At 40.1% G+C, this 17,304-nt stretch overlaps 1 protein-coding gene and 1 long non-coding RNA gene across 2 annotated transcripts; both read right to left on the reverse strand.

The window, feature by feature from the left end:
• Window positions 1-5,286: 5,286 nt before the first annotated feature.
• LOC149044746 (uncharacterized) lies at window positions 5,287-7,861 on the reverse strand. The gene is made up of 2 exons (XR_016186931.1): window positions 7,478-7,861; window positions 5,287-7,252 (listed from the first exon to the last, which is right to left on the reverse strand). It is a non-coding gene; the product is annotated as an uncharacterized LOC149044746 (long non-coding RNA).
• Window positions 7,862-8,368: 507 nt separating this feature from the next.
• On the reverse strand, window positions 8,369-14,456 carry LOC149044747 (uncharacterized). Its single transcript, XM_089207510.1, has one exon. The coding sequence runs from the start codon at window positions 14,165-14,167 to the stop codon at window positions 8,687-8,689; it is 5,481 nt and encodes a 1,826-aa protein (XP_089063636.1). The 5' UTR covers window positions 14,168-14,456; the 3' UTR covers window positions 8,369-8,686.
• Window positions 14,457-17,304: the final 2,848 nt, after the last annotated feature.

Consider the following 17,304-nt stretch of genomic DNA (forward strand, 5'->3'; position numbering starts at 1 on the left):
ACTTAGTAATATTCTTATTAAAATTTACTGCATTCCTTTCTAATAATTTGCTGCTGATTGTATGCTGTATATAGCTTATGATTTGTGTGATTTTCACAAGTAAATTAGAAATACCTGAAGATGGTAATGATGTACTAGATAATGTACTTGATGCAAAGCTATTTTGGTGCAAAGTGTGTGCCTTGTCCGTAGGTGATTTTGCATGCTAATAAGACTTGTAATTCAAATAATACACATCAGCTGGAGTGGGAATATTAAAAGAAAAATAATAATATTTAGCTATACCAAGTTCTGGTTTTATGTCCAAAGTGTGTGCCTTGTCCGTAGGTGATTTTGCATGCTAATAAGACTTGTAATTCAAATAATACACATCAGCTGGAGTGGGAATATTAAAAGAAAAATAATAATATTTAGCTATACCAAGTTCTGGTTTTATGTCCAAATTAAGCACTTAGTTGAAGATCACTGCACTGCTCAGGTCCAGAAGGCTGAAAGAGTACTGTCTGCTGTTAGTTTGATTTTTGTCATTTCTATTGATTTATTTTATTTATCAATGTTTCTTTGAATTGTAATTCATTGATCTCTTTCAATAGTGCAGGTTCGCTCATGTAACCTAATCTCCCACTTATGTATGTATGTATGGATGAGCTCAGTCAAAATGTTTTTGAGTGGAAGGCAAGCTGGTGATAGTAATAGGCAGCAGAGGCTGAACCTTGTCTTGAATGGAAGTGTGAAAAGTGTGAAGTTAGCGGCAGCTATATTGTGGCAGGCAGCCAAATTGTCAGCTGTGGCACATTTTGACTGGGCTGATTGTGTGTAGTATATATGTGCACTTCTTTTAGGGTGTTAAACAGGTTAAAGTACCAAGAAATCCTCTGTGATAACTTGATAATTCAAGATGTAAAAATTTTAAATAATAAGGTAAAGCTTGATCATTCTTAAGAGTTTCCATTTGTTCTGGAAATTTGGGGGAGGGTCAGGGGAGCATTATTTATACATAAATAATGTACATAAAAAGTAAAAAAAAAGGACCAAGGTAAAATCCCAATTTGTTTTAAGAGTTAATTTTATCAAGAGAAAACCCTGGATATAGCTTGGGATTTGTGTGATTTTCAAAAATTGTTAGGAACCTTGTTAATTTTCAGCTTCAAGAACACAAGTACATAATCTTTAGTGCAGCCCTCTTTTCTCCCCGCCATTATTCTAATTTTTTTATCAAGTTTCCTTTTTCTTGTGTTCAATTAATTTATTGTCTTTACAGGTGAAATTTTAATATTTGCTAGCACAATTATCTCTGCTAAGAGTGTCTACCATCACTCTTGCCGGTCTCATGCCCAAAACGCTGCAAACTAGCTGAAACTACATGTATTTCGTAAAATTGCAATGAAATCTATCTAAAAACACCAAAATCCGGCAGAACGCACGAGTTTTTGCCAAATTTTACGCAAAAGTTGACAAAAGCGCTCAATTCGACCTGAAAAACACTTTTTTTTTTTTTTTCAAAAATCAGCCTATTTTACATTCAAAAGCACGATGTCTTTAACAAAATAGGGATACAATCCATGTGAAAACACTTATTCCAGCTAAAACGCAGTCTTCTCAGTAAAATTTGGGCTGATTTTACCCACTTTTTGTGTAAATAGCTGCCAAAACCCTCTAAACTAGCTGGAACTACATGTTTTTCACAAGATCGCCATAAAATCTTGAAACGTTGCTTTAGGGACCTTTATGCCTCCAAAACGAGTTTTTACTTTAAAAAAAATGGAATTAGCAAAGATGTTAAAGGGGAAAAAGCTGTGAGAAAGGAGAAGTTTAGTGTTGCTGTGTGATATGCCGCCCAGATATATCAATTTATTAATTTAACGCCTTTAGCCGTGGGCAGAAGTTTTTCTCTAGACTAAGAGGACCCTCCCTATGTTGACGAACCTCAATAACTCGTTGATTTTACTGTTTTTACACAGATTTGATTTTAACCATATTCGCCAAAATAACTGCCAAAACACGGCAAACCAGTATCTCGGCCAAGAGCGATATTGGCCATTTCACACATCCTTATTAGATATGAATTTTATTAAAGATTGTCATTCTAGCATATGTTGGCTAGTTACCACAGGTTTCTTGATTTTCATGGGAAAGTGGCATTGGTTGGTACCATGACCAATCTCCTCGACTTTCCCATGATTTTCATAGGATGTTAGCGACCCATACTTCGAACCTCAGTTATTATTTTTTTTTTTTTACATTGGCGCGAGTTTCACAACTTTCTTGTGGTTTGGCATTGACTCAGAGTTGGGCTTATTTTTATGGCTAATCCATCGGCGACTTTCTCATGATTTTCTTGGGTTCTCAACAGTGACACGCACTTTGGAACCATAATTTTATAAATATGTCAACACTGGCAAATACTGCTAAAATCTACACTCTACTAAACTCCATGTACCACAATATCCACACAACTGCGTGTGCCTACTTGAAAATCCTAACCCTAACCCTAAAACTATCCAGTTAGCCTAGTATTGTATTGCTGGTTTGAGTGACTAAACTGGCTCAAATGATCCAGCTGCTTAAAAATCTAAGCACAGAGTAAGTTTAAAAGATTCAATTTTGTAAGGTTTCGAAACAGTTCCAAAATTAACATGCACATAGCTCAGTGTAAAACATCGAAGCTTCTAGGACTTCTTATGATTCCTACGAACGTACACACCTAATGCACGTCAATTTGCCTTTGTTGTCCTCGAACGATCACGTCTTCATGGTAACGTGGTGTAAGAACTGTACAGCACTTTATAAATATATGTTTTACTTGACGGTAAAAGTTTGAATCCGTACAAGGAAACGTAACGGAAACAGGCGATGATAATATTCCGTTGACAGAAATGCAACGGAAACGTGTCGTCATATTTCCGTTCAGGAATCATAACGGAAACATAACAGGTCCAAGGAAGAAGTGAATGATGTGGAAACATAGAGTTTCATTTTTCCGAATTACGGAATCATGCTATTTCGTTCTGTGCTCACTCTAACTCTGTGCTATCCTAAACCTAACCCAAACCCCAAACCAATCCTAAGCTATGGTAAAGGGTTTAAGTCAGGGTTGAGGATAGGGTTAGGGCAGGAGCCCATTACCTGGTTAGGGTTAGAGTTTGGGTTGCTTCGGGTCAGAGGGGTTTAGTGTTACAATCAGGGTTATAGGGCTAGGGTAAAATTATGCCTAGAGTTAGCGGGGTTTAGTGTTAGAATTAGGGTTAAGGCTAGGATGAGGCTATGCTTAGGGTTGGCGTTAATATTTTTCTACAAGCATTCAATTGCAGGGTTTTTGGTATTGTGTTTGTAAATTTCAGTAACTACTTGAAAGTTTACTGAAAAACAAACGATAGGCCGACTGGTACACTTACAGGATAGATAGAGAAGGTTGGGGTTAGGGTTAGGGTTAGAGGGTCTGCGGTTGAGGTTAGGGCTAGGGTGAAGGTTTGGGGTTAGGGTTTGGGGGTAGGGTTAGTGTTTAGGGTAAGGGTGTAAGCCTCTTCAAAAATATTTTAAAGAAGATTTTGTCACCTTTTTCACTTAAATAACCACCTGAAGAATTTTGACCAGTTAGATTATTTGAAGCGGTTGGATTAATTTTGATTGGGGTTTAATAACTTTTAGTAGTTGGATGATTATTTTTACCAGTTGAACCACTGTAATATGCTGGATCTTTTTAACTAATGTTACCATCCTTACCTGAATTATTTGAACCAATTTCACTGGTTACACATGCATTATCCAGTTAGACCATTTCAACTGGTTGGATTATTTAAACCAGTTTGTCCATTTTAGATATTGGCATCATTTTATCAAGTTGGATCATGTTAACCAGTCGCACCATTTTACTAAGTGAGATCGTTTCTTCCGATTGGACCATGTCACGTAATTAAAATCTTTTCACCGTTTAAACCATTTTATCTTGTTTTGGCTGGTTGGACCATGTTAACCAGTTGCATCATTTTGACTGGAGTGAAAAGTTCCGTTCTTAACCCGAGCCCTAACCCTAACCCGGGGTTAGGGTTAGGGTTAGGATAGCTCGCAGCTAGAGTTAGGGCTTGGGTAGGGTGGGATTATGATTAGGCTGAGGGTCACAATTTTTTCTGAAAACATCCAATTTTTTTTTGGTATTGTGTTTGGCTCTAAACTTTAACAACTACTTGAAAGTTTGCTTGAAATCAAAATATACCATTTTTTGCCAAAATAACTGCCAAAATGCGCAATTCGGGCCTTTTTATCAATTTACACTTGGTTTAAGCTTGGTTTTTGTGTTTTCCCACAGACTCTTAAACTATTTTGCTGAGAACATTTTTTGCAGCGTTTTTAAAACTGAAATAAGCTTATTTTTGCAAAAAAAACAAACGTGTTTTTCAGTCGAATTTAGTGTTTTTGTCAACTTTAGCGAAAAATTTTGCAAAAATCGTACATTTCTGCCGTATTTTAGAGTTTTTAGACAGATTTCGTCGCGATCTTGTGAAAAACATGTAGTTTCAAGCTAGTTTTCAGTGTTTTGGCAGTTATCTTGTCAAAAAATGGGTAAGTCAGCGCAATTGTTTTTTTTTTGGTTTTTAAGGTTTTGTTTGCCCAAATTTTTACTGAGAACACTGTGTGTTAGCTTGTCTCCATTGTTTTTTCGCAGATTCTATCGCTGTTTTGCTGAAAACATAACGTTTCAGCTTGTTTGCATCGTTTTTGGTCGTGAAATAAGCTAATTTTTGCAAAAGGAAAAAAACCTGTTTTTCAGCCCAAATTGACATAAAGGATACAGAAGAACATTTGCTTATTGCCTTTTTTTTTTGTCCTTACTCATGAAGTTGATTTTGGCATTTCAAACAAAAACTCTGCTAGAGCATTAATTGAATGACATATCATGCACTTACTTTGAAGCAAGAACACTTTTTTTTTTAATTCAGAAAAATACCTTTTTATTTTTTTTTAAGGACTGCTGGATATAACCTGTACAACCAAGATGAATTTACATTCATTATTTGTCATAACTTACACTAAATTAGAAATTCAAGTATGAAAAGAGGGTACTAGCCCTTTAATAGTGTTCAAAATTTCCATATGCAGGGGTACTTGTGGCTACTGGAGAAGAATCAGTCTTTAACCCTTCACCCCCCCCAAGGGAGATAATAAGTACAGATATCCTCTTCCCTAGGGGCAACTAGCTCAAAAGTGAGTGATCTCAAGGGCCCTCCAAAAACGTTTTCTACAGCAATAACTAAGCTCTACAGAAGCACACTATGCAGACAAAAGGTGTAAGAGAATCAATGAATTCTTTAATTCTTGGTCCCTCCCAGGCCAACCTATTGTACAAATCTCATGACATCTGTTCCAGTTTCATCAGTCAATTTTTCAAGCTTCAAGCTTTTCCTGCAATTATGTACTTGTTCTTGAAGCTGAAAACTAACAAGGTTCCTGTAAATTAAGTTTACATAACAACCTAACAATTTGTGAAAATCACACAAATCCCAAGCTATATCCAGAATTATGCTCTTAATAAAATAAACTTTTAAAGCAAATTGGGATTTTGCCCTAGTTCTTTTTATTTTTTTGTTACTTTTTAAATACATTTGTATAAATAATGCTCCCCTAACTCTCCCCAAAACTTTTAGAACAGATGCAAACTCTTAAGAATGATCAAGCTTTACCTTATTATTAAAAATTTTTTACATCTTAGACTACCAAGTTATCACAGAGGTTTTTTTCGGTACTTTGACCTGTTTAACACCTAAAAAGAAGAACACATACATAACACACACACAATCAGCCAGGTCAAAATGTGCTGCAGCCAACAATTTGGCCACCTACAATGAAATAGCTGCCAATTTCACACATGTCAGACTTCTATTCAGGACAAGATTTGGCCTCTGCTGCCTATTACTATTGCCAGCTTGCCTGCCACTCAAAATTTCAACTGAGATTGTACATACATACATGTGGGATTAGGTTACACGAGCGAACCTGCACTATTGAAAGAGGTCAATGAATTATAACTCAAAGAAACATTGATAAATAAAATAAATCAATAGAAATGACAAAAATTAAACTAACAGCAGACAGCACTTTTTTGGCCTTCAGGGCCTGATCAGTGCAGTGATCTTCAACTAAGTGCTTAATTTGGACATAAAACCAAAACTTGTTATGGTTAAATATTATTATTTTTCTTTCAATATTCCCATTCCAGCTGATGTATATTATTTGAATAACAAATCTTATTAGCATGTTAAAATCACCTGAGGACAAGGCATACACTTTGTGCCAAAATTGCTTTGCATCAAGTACGTTATCTAGTACATCATTACCATCTTCAGGTATTTCTAATTTACTCTTGAAAATCACACAAATCATAAGCTATATACAGCATACAATTCGCAGCAAATTATTAAAAGGGAATGCAGTAATCTTTAATAATAAGAGTAGCTAAATAACAAATAGCCTAGTCAAAATGTGCCGGTAACCAGGGATTTGGCTTTCCACACAGAACATTTGTTAGGCGTCTAGTCTGGACAAGGTTTGGTCTCTACCTTCTGTTACTATAGCCAGCTTGCCTACTTCTAAAAAACGTTTTGACTAAGCTGAAAAAAATGTTTGAGAGAAAAATGGCCACAACAAGCCCACTTACTGCAAAATAAGAAACATAAAAGTAACACTTCAAATTAATACAGAATATAAGCCTTGCAGGATTTGGCTCTCAATAAAATTAGTTAAAATAGCCGATCTTGAGTTTAACTACTCACTCAAAATGGGCTGACAGCCTGCAATTTGGCCACCTACAATGAAGTATCTTCCACTGACTTCACACCTTTCAGACTGCTTTTCAGGATGAGGTTTGGCCTCTGCTGCCTATAATTACAACAGCCAGCTTGACTACTACTAAAGAACATTTTGACTGGGCTGTGCAAGTGTTACTAGCATATAAAAAGCACCTTCAGGTAGATTACAGCAAAGCAGACTTTGTACCAAAACACTTTGCATTAAGTACATCATTACCCTCTACAGGTATTTCTAGTTTACATGTGAAAATCCCACAAATCACAAGGTATATTACATCATACATGTTGACAAAGCAATCAGGGGTACATTTTTCATAATAGGATGCAATGGTCTTCAGTATCAAGATTATTTGGTACCTAAATAGTAAAATGTTCGAGAGAAGAAATAATCATAAACATTTTTTCTTTCTCATCAGTATCGACTTCCAAAAGTAATGGATAATGACCACCTAAAACAAAGAAGAAATAAATCAAATTTGTGATTTCACAGGGCTTCAATACGAAACAACTATACATATCTTTTATTTCCTACCACTTACAAGTGGCAGGAATGGCTGAAATGGCCTTCACGTGAACACAACAGAATCCTATGCGTGTATAACCATGTAGAACTATTTATTCGGTATCGAAATTACATCCCAAATGTCATGATATTTGACTGAAACTCAGCTTACCCATCTTTCGTTTAGACTTCGAAACTTGCTGCTTTTTACCACCGTTTCAATGTTTTCTTGTTGTTCAAAAGGTGGTAGGGCCATTGCAGACCGTGATTTTTTTTTTACTTGAGAACCAGATCACAACACCCAAGCCTTTTCAGGCTAAAATATTAAACTACTGAGATTTCCTTCGCCGCCGTAAGCCGCCATTTTATCTTTCCCTGAATACTAGTTCCCAAGCTTCGAGCCCGAAGGTCTCAGACATGCACTGAAATTATGATATTCGTTATTTCAGGGCCAATTTAGAAATAACGATAATCGTTATCTTGGTGTCGAGATCATGCTGATCACAACTGAACGCACATTTACCCCTTTCCTCCGCCATCTTGAATGTTGTAAGACAGTGGAACCGAGTCCTTCTCTTTATTTAACACGGTAAAGAGCATTGGTAAAGAGTGCCACGAAATTACTATATCCATAAATTTGGTGCCAATTTAGAAATAACGATAATCGTAATTTCGGTCTCGAGATCATGTTGATAAATTTGGTGCCAATTTAGAAATAACGATAATCGTAATTTCGGTCGCGAGATCATGTTGCATTTGCAGTGGAGATCGTGTTGGCTAATTCGTTCGCCGCTGACCGACGGCCAGTTTCAAAGTGTATGTGGGCATGGGAGCTGGGGCGACCGGAAACAACAAATAAATCAACCGGAAACAACTATGCTAGCAGTATTGTTTCAAAATGGTCAAACAGTGATATACAGAACTTTCATTGATCACGACTTTTAAAGATATGGTGGCTCCTAAAGGCGCCGTTTCTGTATTTGATCGGGCCCAAAGGCTACAAGGTCGTTCAACAATTGAGTTGTTTATTATCTCGTGGTCCGTAGAGTTTGGAGCAGGCTCTGTATAAAACGGATACAACAGGACAACTAAAGATAATAGTAAAGACTGTAAGAATAACAATATACGGGACAGTTTTTCACGCATTCCTAATTCACATTCCTTCGTTGAAGAGTTTTCTTTTTTTTTTTTTATTTCAAGAGTTCAAAGTTCAATTCGTGGGGGGTAAGAAACAAACAAAAATCACGTGACTCTCTCGGTCCAGTTTTCAACACACTCCCCCGCGTTGATTGATATCATCAATCAAAGTTCAGAGTTCAGAGTTCAATTAATCTTACGAACACAAATCATAACATGACAAAGTCAACTTAATAAATCTATCTCAATCAGAATTCACGACAACAACTGGGACATCCTCGTCCCTCACTACTCTAACAGGAACATTTGCCGCTTGGGGCATAGGATTGGCAGCTTCAGTGTCCAACTTCACTTCCAAAGGATAGAGCCTCTGCAATGGGCGTCTCCATTCTGCAGTTGGTGAATTACCAGACTTAACTCTTACTACTGCACTTCGAACTCGACCATCTCGTCCAGGAAGTAATCGTTCGATCTTTCCAAGGCGCCACAGCTGTCTCGGGATCTTATTGTCATGTAGACACACAATATCTCCCACTTGTACTTTACGGAGAGAGTTAGCTCTCTTAGAATAGCGATGGTATTCTCTAAGTTGTGTGAGATATTCTGACCGCCATCGGTTCCAGAAGTGATCCAGAATTCGCTGTAAGAATTTTGCTCTTCTTGTTAGTGTTTCCACGGTTTGGCCAACTTCATCCGACGAGCTCTTTGATGGTACTGACAAAATTCTGCGGCCCACAATCAGGTGTGAAGGTGTTAATGGTTCCTCCATTTCATCGAAGACATATGTCAAGGGTCGTGAGTTCAAGGCCGCTTCGACTTCCACAAGGACAGTAGATAGCTCATCATAGTTTAACCGAGCATTTCGTATACACTTCTTCAAACTCAACTTGACCGATTTTACCAGCCGTTCAAAAAATCCACCCCACCAAGGGGCTGCTTCAACGTTGAACTTCCACTGTGTGCCATCACGCTGACACTGGGCCTGCACTCTTGAATCCTTAAAAGTTTTCCCATTGTCACTGACAATCAAGACGGGAATTCCTCTTCTTCCTTTAAAGCGAGCAAGGGCTCTGATAAAACTCTCTGCACTTAGATTTGGAACAAGTTCAAGATGAACAGCTCGGGTTGCGGCGCACGTGAACAAAGCTATGTAGACCTTATTCATATCTCCCTTCTTTGCAAATACATCCTTGACATATATGGGCCCTGCGAAGTCCACTCCAACACGTGTAAATGCAAACTCATCACTCAATCGAAATTCAGGAAGAGGAGGGGGAGGAGGAACTGTATAGCTTCTCCCCTGTAACTTCTTACAAACAGAACAGTTTCCGATCGCAGTTTTCACAGTTTGCCTCCCTTTCGTCACCCAGAATCTTGATCTTAGTTCTGTGAGTGTATCCCTCACACCATTGTGAAGAACCTTGAAGTGACAGTCATTGATAACCAGGTACGTGAATCGTGAACATCTTGAAAGGAATATCGGAAAACGAGCATCATATGGAATCGGGGCATTTTCTAGACGACCACCACACCTCAAGATTCCCTTGTCATCCGTGAACAGTGATAACGAGACCTTGACCTGGTCAAAGTTCTTGTCATTGTAGACGGATCTCTGCACCTCCTTGATCCAAAGTTCTCTTGCTTGATTCATCTCTTCTTGCGTTACTTCTCCATTAATCAATTCCTTCTTCCTTTTACTTTGCTTGAGATTAGAAACAAATCGCAAAACATATGCGGTGACTCGCATCAGTCTTTGAAGACTACTGAACTTTTCCAAGGGAATGATGCAATCAAGATTTAGCCGATTTTCTGAAGTCGCCTCTCCAGAGGCAATGTTCACAAGAACTGAACTGTCATGCTGCTTCTTGCTGTTGTTACAGCTTCCCTTCTTCAGTTCTAGGCGAGGATCTGAATCATTACTTGTGACTTCAACAGAGTTCATTTTAAGACTTGGCCACTGCTCCTTCTCAGCCCTAAGAAACTCAGGGCCACTCCACCACAACTGATTGGTGATCAATTTCGAGGTCATTGACCCACGCGAACAGATGTCAGCTGGATTGGATTCCGTGGGGCAATAATTCCACTGAGCTGGCTTTGTAAGTCGACGGATCTCAACCACTCTGTTTTGAATGAATTGCTTGAATTCTCTACTTACACCCCAAATCCACCACAGAGCAATTTGAGAATCTAACCAGCAATGTACAGAATCAACTTTCAATGTTCCGTCAAATGCTGTCAACACCGTATTGACTAATCGGGCCAGAATGAGAGCGCCTACTAACTCCAGTCGAGGTATGGTTTCTCCATTCATCGGGGCAACTCTGGTTTTTGATGACACAAGCTGGGTGAAGACAGTTCCAGTGGCTGTTTCAACGCGTAAGTACACAACTGCTCCATAGGCCTTCTCACTTGCATCCCCAAAACCATGGAGTTGAACACTTTGCAAATCTGCTTTTGACCAACCATGGAAGTAGTGTCTCTTCAGTTGTACCACTCCCACCTTCTTAGCATCTTGAACAAGCTTTAACCACTGTTCATGGATAAATGAATCCACAGGGTCATCCCAACCAACCCCTGTCTTGCAAATAGATTGAAAGATGATCTTCAGTGGAATGATGACTGGACTCAGTAGTCCCAAGGGGTCATACAGCTTGCTTGTTGTACCAAGAATAGCTCTCTTCGTAACCAGACAAGCATTGTCAGTTTCTAGTGAAGAGGTCAGATCCAAGAGCAACAAATCTTTCTCCCTGTCCCAACCAACTCCAAGTACTTTGAGTTTTGATGTGGTGAAGTTCTTCGCTGTCCCAAACAGAGAACTTGAGTAGGTTTCATCTTCCTCTTGAATCGGGTGTTCCTTAACAAAACTGCTTGAAACTTGATGAGGCTGACTTTCAGATTGTCCAATTCTTTCCTGCAGGACTTTGGAGTTGGAGACCCACTTTCGCATATTGAAGCCTCCATTCTTGAAAGACGACTTCAGATTCTCATACATCTCGAGAACTGAATTATCGGAATCATCTCCACTAACAAAGTCATCCACGTACAAACTTTTCAGAGTTCTCTCAGCAAACTCTCTGGGAATGTCAGCAGAAGATAAATGATGACGAATTGTTGCGTTTAATAAGAAGGGACTTGAGGAGACACCAAATGCAACTCTTGCAAATCGATACACTTGGAGTTTCGGGCGACTGCTTGTGATATCGTCAATCCACAGGAAACGAAGATAGTCACGATCTCTTGGGTGAACTGAAACATTTAAGAAGGCTTTCTCAATGTCTCCTATGAGGGCTACCTTGTGAGCCCGGAACCTCAGGAGGACGTCATAAATGAGAGGAGACAGTGGGGGACCAGCATACAGACAGTCATTAAGGCTTGGTGTGTTCCTTCCTGATCGAGCACTGGCATCATAAACAATACGCAGTTTAGTAGTGTCCTTGTCGACACGGATCACTTCATGATGAGGAAGGTAATGTACCTTGCCCACACCATTATTAGTACCTTGCTCCACTGGTTCCACGATTCCCTGTTTCTCCTGATCTCGGATGACGTCATCATAGTGCTCTAACACCTCAGGCTTCAAATTCAGACGCTTCAGCAGTGAAACTAGCCTTGACTTGCACAATGCAAAATTATCTGGAAGCAACTCATGGTCTTCCTTGAAGGGTAGCTGTACTTGATATCTTCCCTCTGTAAACTCAACTTTGCTCACAAATTTGTCATACAGAGACAAACTGTCATTTCGAATCCCAAGTGATTCATAGTCCCAGAATTTTCCAAGTTCAAAGGCAATTTCATCCCGATTGACAACAATCGCTTCCACTTTCAGAACATGGGTTGCAGTAAGATTCACTGTGTTACCATTGTCATTGTGAGACATAATCATGGTGGGGCCAGAGAGGACATATCCTAGTTTGGTGGCAAGGGCAACAGGCTCCCACGGTGCACCTCTCACTATGGTTCCTTCGACCAATGACCAATAATGATCAGCACCAATGAGAATGCTGATAGGCAGATCTCCTCTACCACACCTGTCGGCTAAAGAGAGGCCGTGCAGATGTTCACAGCTAGACTGAACGAGCTCTGTGGGTTGTTGGGTCAGGGGGCCACATATGACTGGTACCACATAGGCTTGTATGTAGACAATTGCATCACACATGGTTTTGATACCCACTTGAGCAATTTCGCATGTTCGTAATCTGGCATCAGACTCACCAAAGGTTTTAATCAGAAGTGACTCTCTACCAATCACTGGTAACTTCAGTCTGTCTTTAAGGTTCTTAGTTATGTAAGATCTCTGACTGCATGAGTCAAATACCAGGCGAACACTTAGGGAAGAAGTGTCATTATCTGGACGCACAACTTCAGCGGTTGCCATCTGCAACAACACAGACCCTCTAGACTGATCCACATACATACTGGTAGATACAATGGCCACATTATCTTGATCTTGCCCACCCAGGGTTGATTGAGAACCACCGCAAATTGCTACATGGTGAGCTCCTTGACATTTAAGACATTTCATATGAGCTTGACAGTTACGTGCCAAATGTCCTTGCTTGAGACAAAGGAAACACTTGCCTTTCCTTTTAAGAACTTCCTTTCTAGATTCAGTACTTGTGACAACATTACACTTAGAACTCTGATGGTTTTGATTGCAAAATGAACACCAAACACGAGAAGACTGCTTATCCTTAGAACTGTCAGTGTACAAAGCTGATGTAGAAAGTGGCAACTCACCTCTCTGATTTGAGGATCTGAACTCTTTGTTTTTGACGAGACATTGTTCTCTCAGTTGCAGTTCCTTGTGAAATTCAACCAAAATATCTTTCAGATTCCATGTCTCCGATTCCAGATTGCGAGTGATAGCGATTCGAAATTCCTCCGGTAATTTCTGCATAACTATTGGTGTTAAGAAACAACCATACATCTCGGAAGAGATTTCCATACCTTCTAATCCACGAACATGAGATTCCACTGTGTCGTACAAGCTTCGGAGTTTCTTAACTTCACCAATCGATTCCACCTTGGGGAGTTTGGTGAGTACTTCGATGTGGCTAGAGATCACCATCTGCCGATTTCCGAATCTTTGTTTCAGTAGATCAACCGCCTTTTCGTAGTTAGCACTCGTCAGGGCTAGACCGGCGACCGAACTTTGTGCAGTGCCAGTGAGAAGTGATTTCAGATAGTTGAATTTATCCACGGAAGACAGATTTGGGTTCTCGTGAACCGCAGACTCGAAAGATTCCCAGAAAGGATACCAATGCATGGGATTTCCGTGGAATTTCTTCAGCTCAAGCTTGGGTAACTTTGCATGAGTGAAGGCTTTCGAAACGTGACCTTGAGAAGTTCCCGCGCTTTCGGGAGGAACAGGTTGCACCACGGAGGGGGATTTCTGGCTCTTTCCCTTACTTTCTTGAGCTTCCAAAACAGATTCTAACTCTACAATACACTCCTGAATGGAGCTCATTAGCTCACAGCTCTCACAGACTTCGGTATCAATAACTTCAACGTCATCCACCAGATCCACAATTTCGCGGTCGAGCGATTGAAGCTCCGAATACTTCGTTTCAAGAGCGGTTCGAAGAAATTTCAGCCTTTTCACTTCGACGAGATTACCTTCAGCGATTAACCCTTTAGCATCTTCGATAGTTTTCTCGACAAACTTTCGATGACCGTCGCGAAATTTCCTCAGATTCTTCAATTTCTTCTTCCCCGACTGCGACATGTCACCCACGTGCTTCCAGCTCGCATTCACAACAATTTCATTCAAGACGTTCTTCAGAGCGGTAGAATCCCGGTTTTCGATTCCCGGGTCTCGGCACCAAATGTATAAAACGGATACAACAGGACAACTAAAGATAATAGTAAAGACTGTAAGAATAACAATATACGGGACAGTTTTTCACGCATTCCTAATTCACATTCCTTCGTTGAAGAGTTTTCTTTTTTTTTTTTTATTTCAAGAGTTCAAAGTTCAATTCGTGGGGGGTAAGAAACAAACAAAAATCACGTGACTCTCTCGGTCCAGTTTTCAACAGGCTCGCAGCAACTGCTTCGCCGTCCAATTACCGTTCTCGTACTGATCTCACTACAGGCTAAAGATCTTTGCTTGCAGCTGCCAGTACGTTCGTCGCTGGAGTCTGCACAGTTTATGCTTCGAAACCATTCGGATTTGAAGGGTCGTCAGGCGGCTCTCTCCGTGAAGCAGCTGGATCAGCATGTACAGGGGAAGCTGACTTTTTCCCTGAGGTGAAAAGGAGGAGAATATATATAAAAAATATAGATATAAAACCCGAACTCGAAAGGAGGAAATGTGCGACAAAACCGAGGAACTACTAACGCGCACTAAGGCTATGACTTTACGAAACCTAAAATTAAGACTGCTGATGCAGTCCGGCTGCCATCGCGTCCGCCGAATTACAGCGAGTGAAGAATTAAAGGTAGTTACTGTTACAGTAGCAATACTGTAAATGACGATTGTAGGTCAAGTTCTTGAACCTGAAACGAAACAAAAATCAGGTATTCAATAAAGAGACTTACGACTTGTAAAATAATCGTCAGAGACGAGAATTCCTTTTTTTGTAACAAGGTTATAGTTCAGTCCCTTTCTTTTAGATTGTGAGCTTTAATCGTACTAAACAGAGTTAACACTACTATATCTAGAGCTATGTTAATGGCCAAATGTACTTTCGTCTACTTTCTGACTACTAGCAGACATAACATTAATTACATTGAACATTTGATTTTGATGAACTTTCTCCATAGGGCTTGTGTCCAATGAAAGCAACAGCCCTCGATCGTCACTGCCGGCATGAGTTTTCGGAGGACACTCCAAACTGCTCTTTCGTTATCAAGCGTGATTCGCTTCACGGATAGTGTTCTTGGCAGCAACTCGCATACGGCTTTCATAAGGGCTTTATAGTTGCTATTCTTTCTCCCTGACATGCACGCAAACAGGAGCGGGACCTGTTTCGCACAGGAATCACTTCGCACGAACGCGTTGATGGCTGGCGAAGATAAGGTGACGACGCCCACGTACCTGTAAAATTAAACAAAAACAAAAATAAAAGGTTACTCTAATGATATACCTTTCATGTCATCTTTGTAATTCAGCCTATCTATCTATCTATCTTAGAACCTCTATCAAATAAAACTTAATAACTTCCCCAAAAATACAAGAAATAGTACAATAAACGCGTGCAACTATAACACTTGATGGTGAAAATACAAATGAAGTAGTTGCGAGAACTTTTTAATTTCGCTTAAAAGTGTCTTTCACATTGACTGTAGAATACTAACCTTAATATCTCCACGGAGAAAGTTCCCAGGGATGTGCTCGGGCTGCAATTCAAATTCGAGGTCTACGGGATCTGCATCTTTTCGAGTCCGTATCATAAGTAAAGCAATGTTTTTTTTTTATTTAAGTGTGTTTCATGATCCCACGCAGAGTATTTAGCTGATTCCGACAACCCAGATCCCACGCAGATTTCATGGGGGCGAACTCGACTTAGTGGGGTTGAAATCGAAAAGTGTAGGGGCGAACATGGTGTAAGGTAGGGGCGAACTTGAAGGGGCTAAGTCGATAGGGGGCGAAAGCGGCGGATACTAATCGACCATTAACTAATTTATCAATCTCTCTTTTTTGAGTAAAATTGACATTAGGCTTCTCAGGTTTTGACTTTGTCTACATGCAGTGATGCAATTACAAGCATTGACTTCTTGTTAATGCAATCGTAACTGAAACCAAACTGAGCAGAGCGGGCTTGAAAATTACCGTATTTCTTCGAATAAGCACCCGAGCGCTCAGCTAAATTTTCGACTATAAGAAGGGGCTCTTAGAAGGAGAGAACTTAATCAAGGGGGACACTCAATAGGAGATTATTAACCTGCACTGATTCCGCAGTAGTTGAGGCCTAAGGCGTTGGGGGTGGGCGCTTATTCGAGAAAATACAGTAATTGTGGCCCCGTAGCCACGATTGAGCAGACTGTTCATAAATCGAGCTCGCTTCGTAAATGCTAAAGATGAATATCATCCATCACCTCCCTGGCAGCATCCGTTACTTCCACCGACGGATAATACTTTTTGCCGTGGGCGTTGCGAATACAGGACAATTTTGGGTGATAATACACTGGTTCCGGCTTGATGGACATCTTCAACTCACCAACACCATTAGGGATTAGCCGCAGTTCCAGTCGTGCGAGAACAAGGTCCCAAGGTGGTGGAGGAACAACTTCCGTTTCGCCTTTCTGGGGTTTGGGACGGATGTTTTGCCGACACCCGTAACATCTGTAAACCCTCGAGTTCTTGAGCCGTTTAGATTTGAAGGTATTAGTGTCAAGAGTTGGCTTCGGAGGACACTCCAAACTGCTCTTTCGTTATCAAGCGTTTTAGTCAGATTCTTGTCTTTAGCTTTCGCATTATTCATCGAGCCTTCTTCCAGTTGTAAAACTGTCTCCGTTGAAATTTTATGAACTCTCCTATTGATCTTCTCCTTTTGGGCGTGCAAATTCCCGATGTAGATGGAGAGGGGAACTTATAGCTTGGAACTGTATTGCTGCTAAAGGACCCTCATCCGCAATAGCTTTTTCGCAATTCCTTTCCTCCTCTTAAGAGATAGATTTTAGCAAGTCAACTACCTCAGTCCAGGCGAGTTTTCTTTCTCCGTACATCTGCCCTTTTCGTGCTTTTACCCGCTGATTTTTGGACTCTGCCGCGTCGTTATGAAAAAAAGGGTTTTCCCAAGGCCAGCACGTTTTCTAACGGGCGAAATCATCTTCTTCTTCCTCGCAACGTGTGCGACAAAGTACCTGTGGCATTCTGTTTGAATCGGAGAGTGCCGTACCCCTTTATGTTTTTCTCTT

The sequence above is a fragment of the Pocillopora damicornis genome, chromosome 5 (assembly GCF_964200805.1).
Source record: "Pocillopora damicornis chromosome 5, jaPocDami1.2, whole genome shotgun sequence".
NCBI classification, from domain to species: Eukaryota; Metazoa; Cnidaria; class Anthozoa; order Scleractinia; family Pocilloporidae; genus Pocillopora; species Pocillopora damicornis.

Coding starts and splice junctions, on each gene's coding strand:
- LOC149044747 (XM_089207510.1), bottom strand. CDS start 14,167: ATGTCGCAGTCGGGGAAGAAGAAATTGAAGAATCTGAGGAAATTTCGC.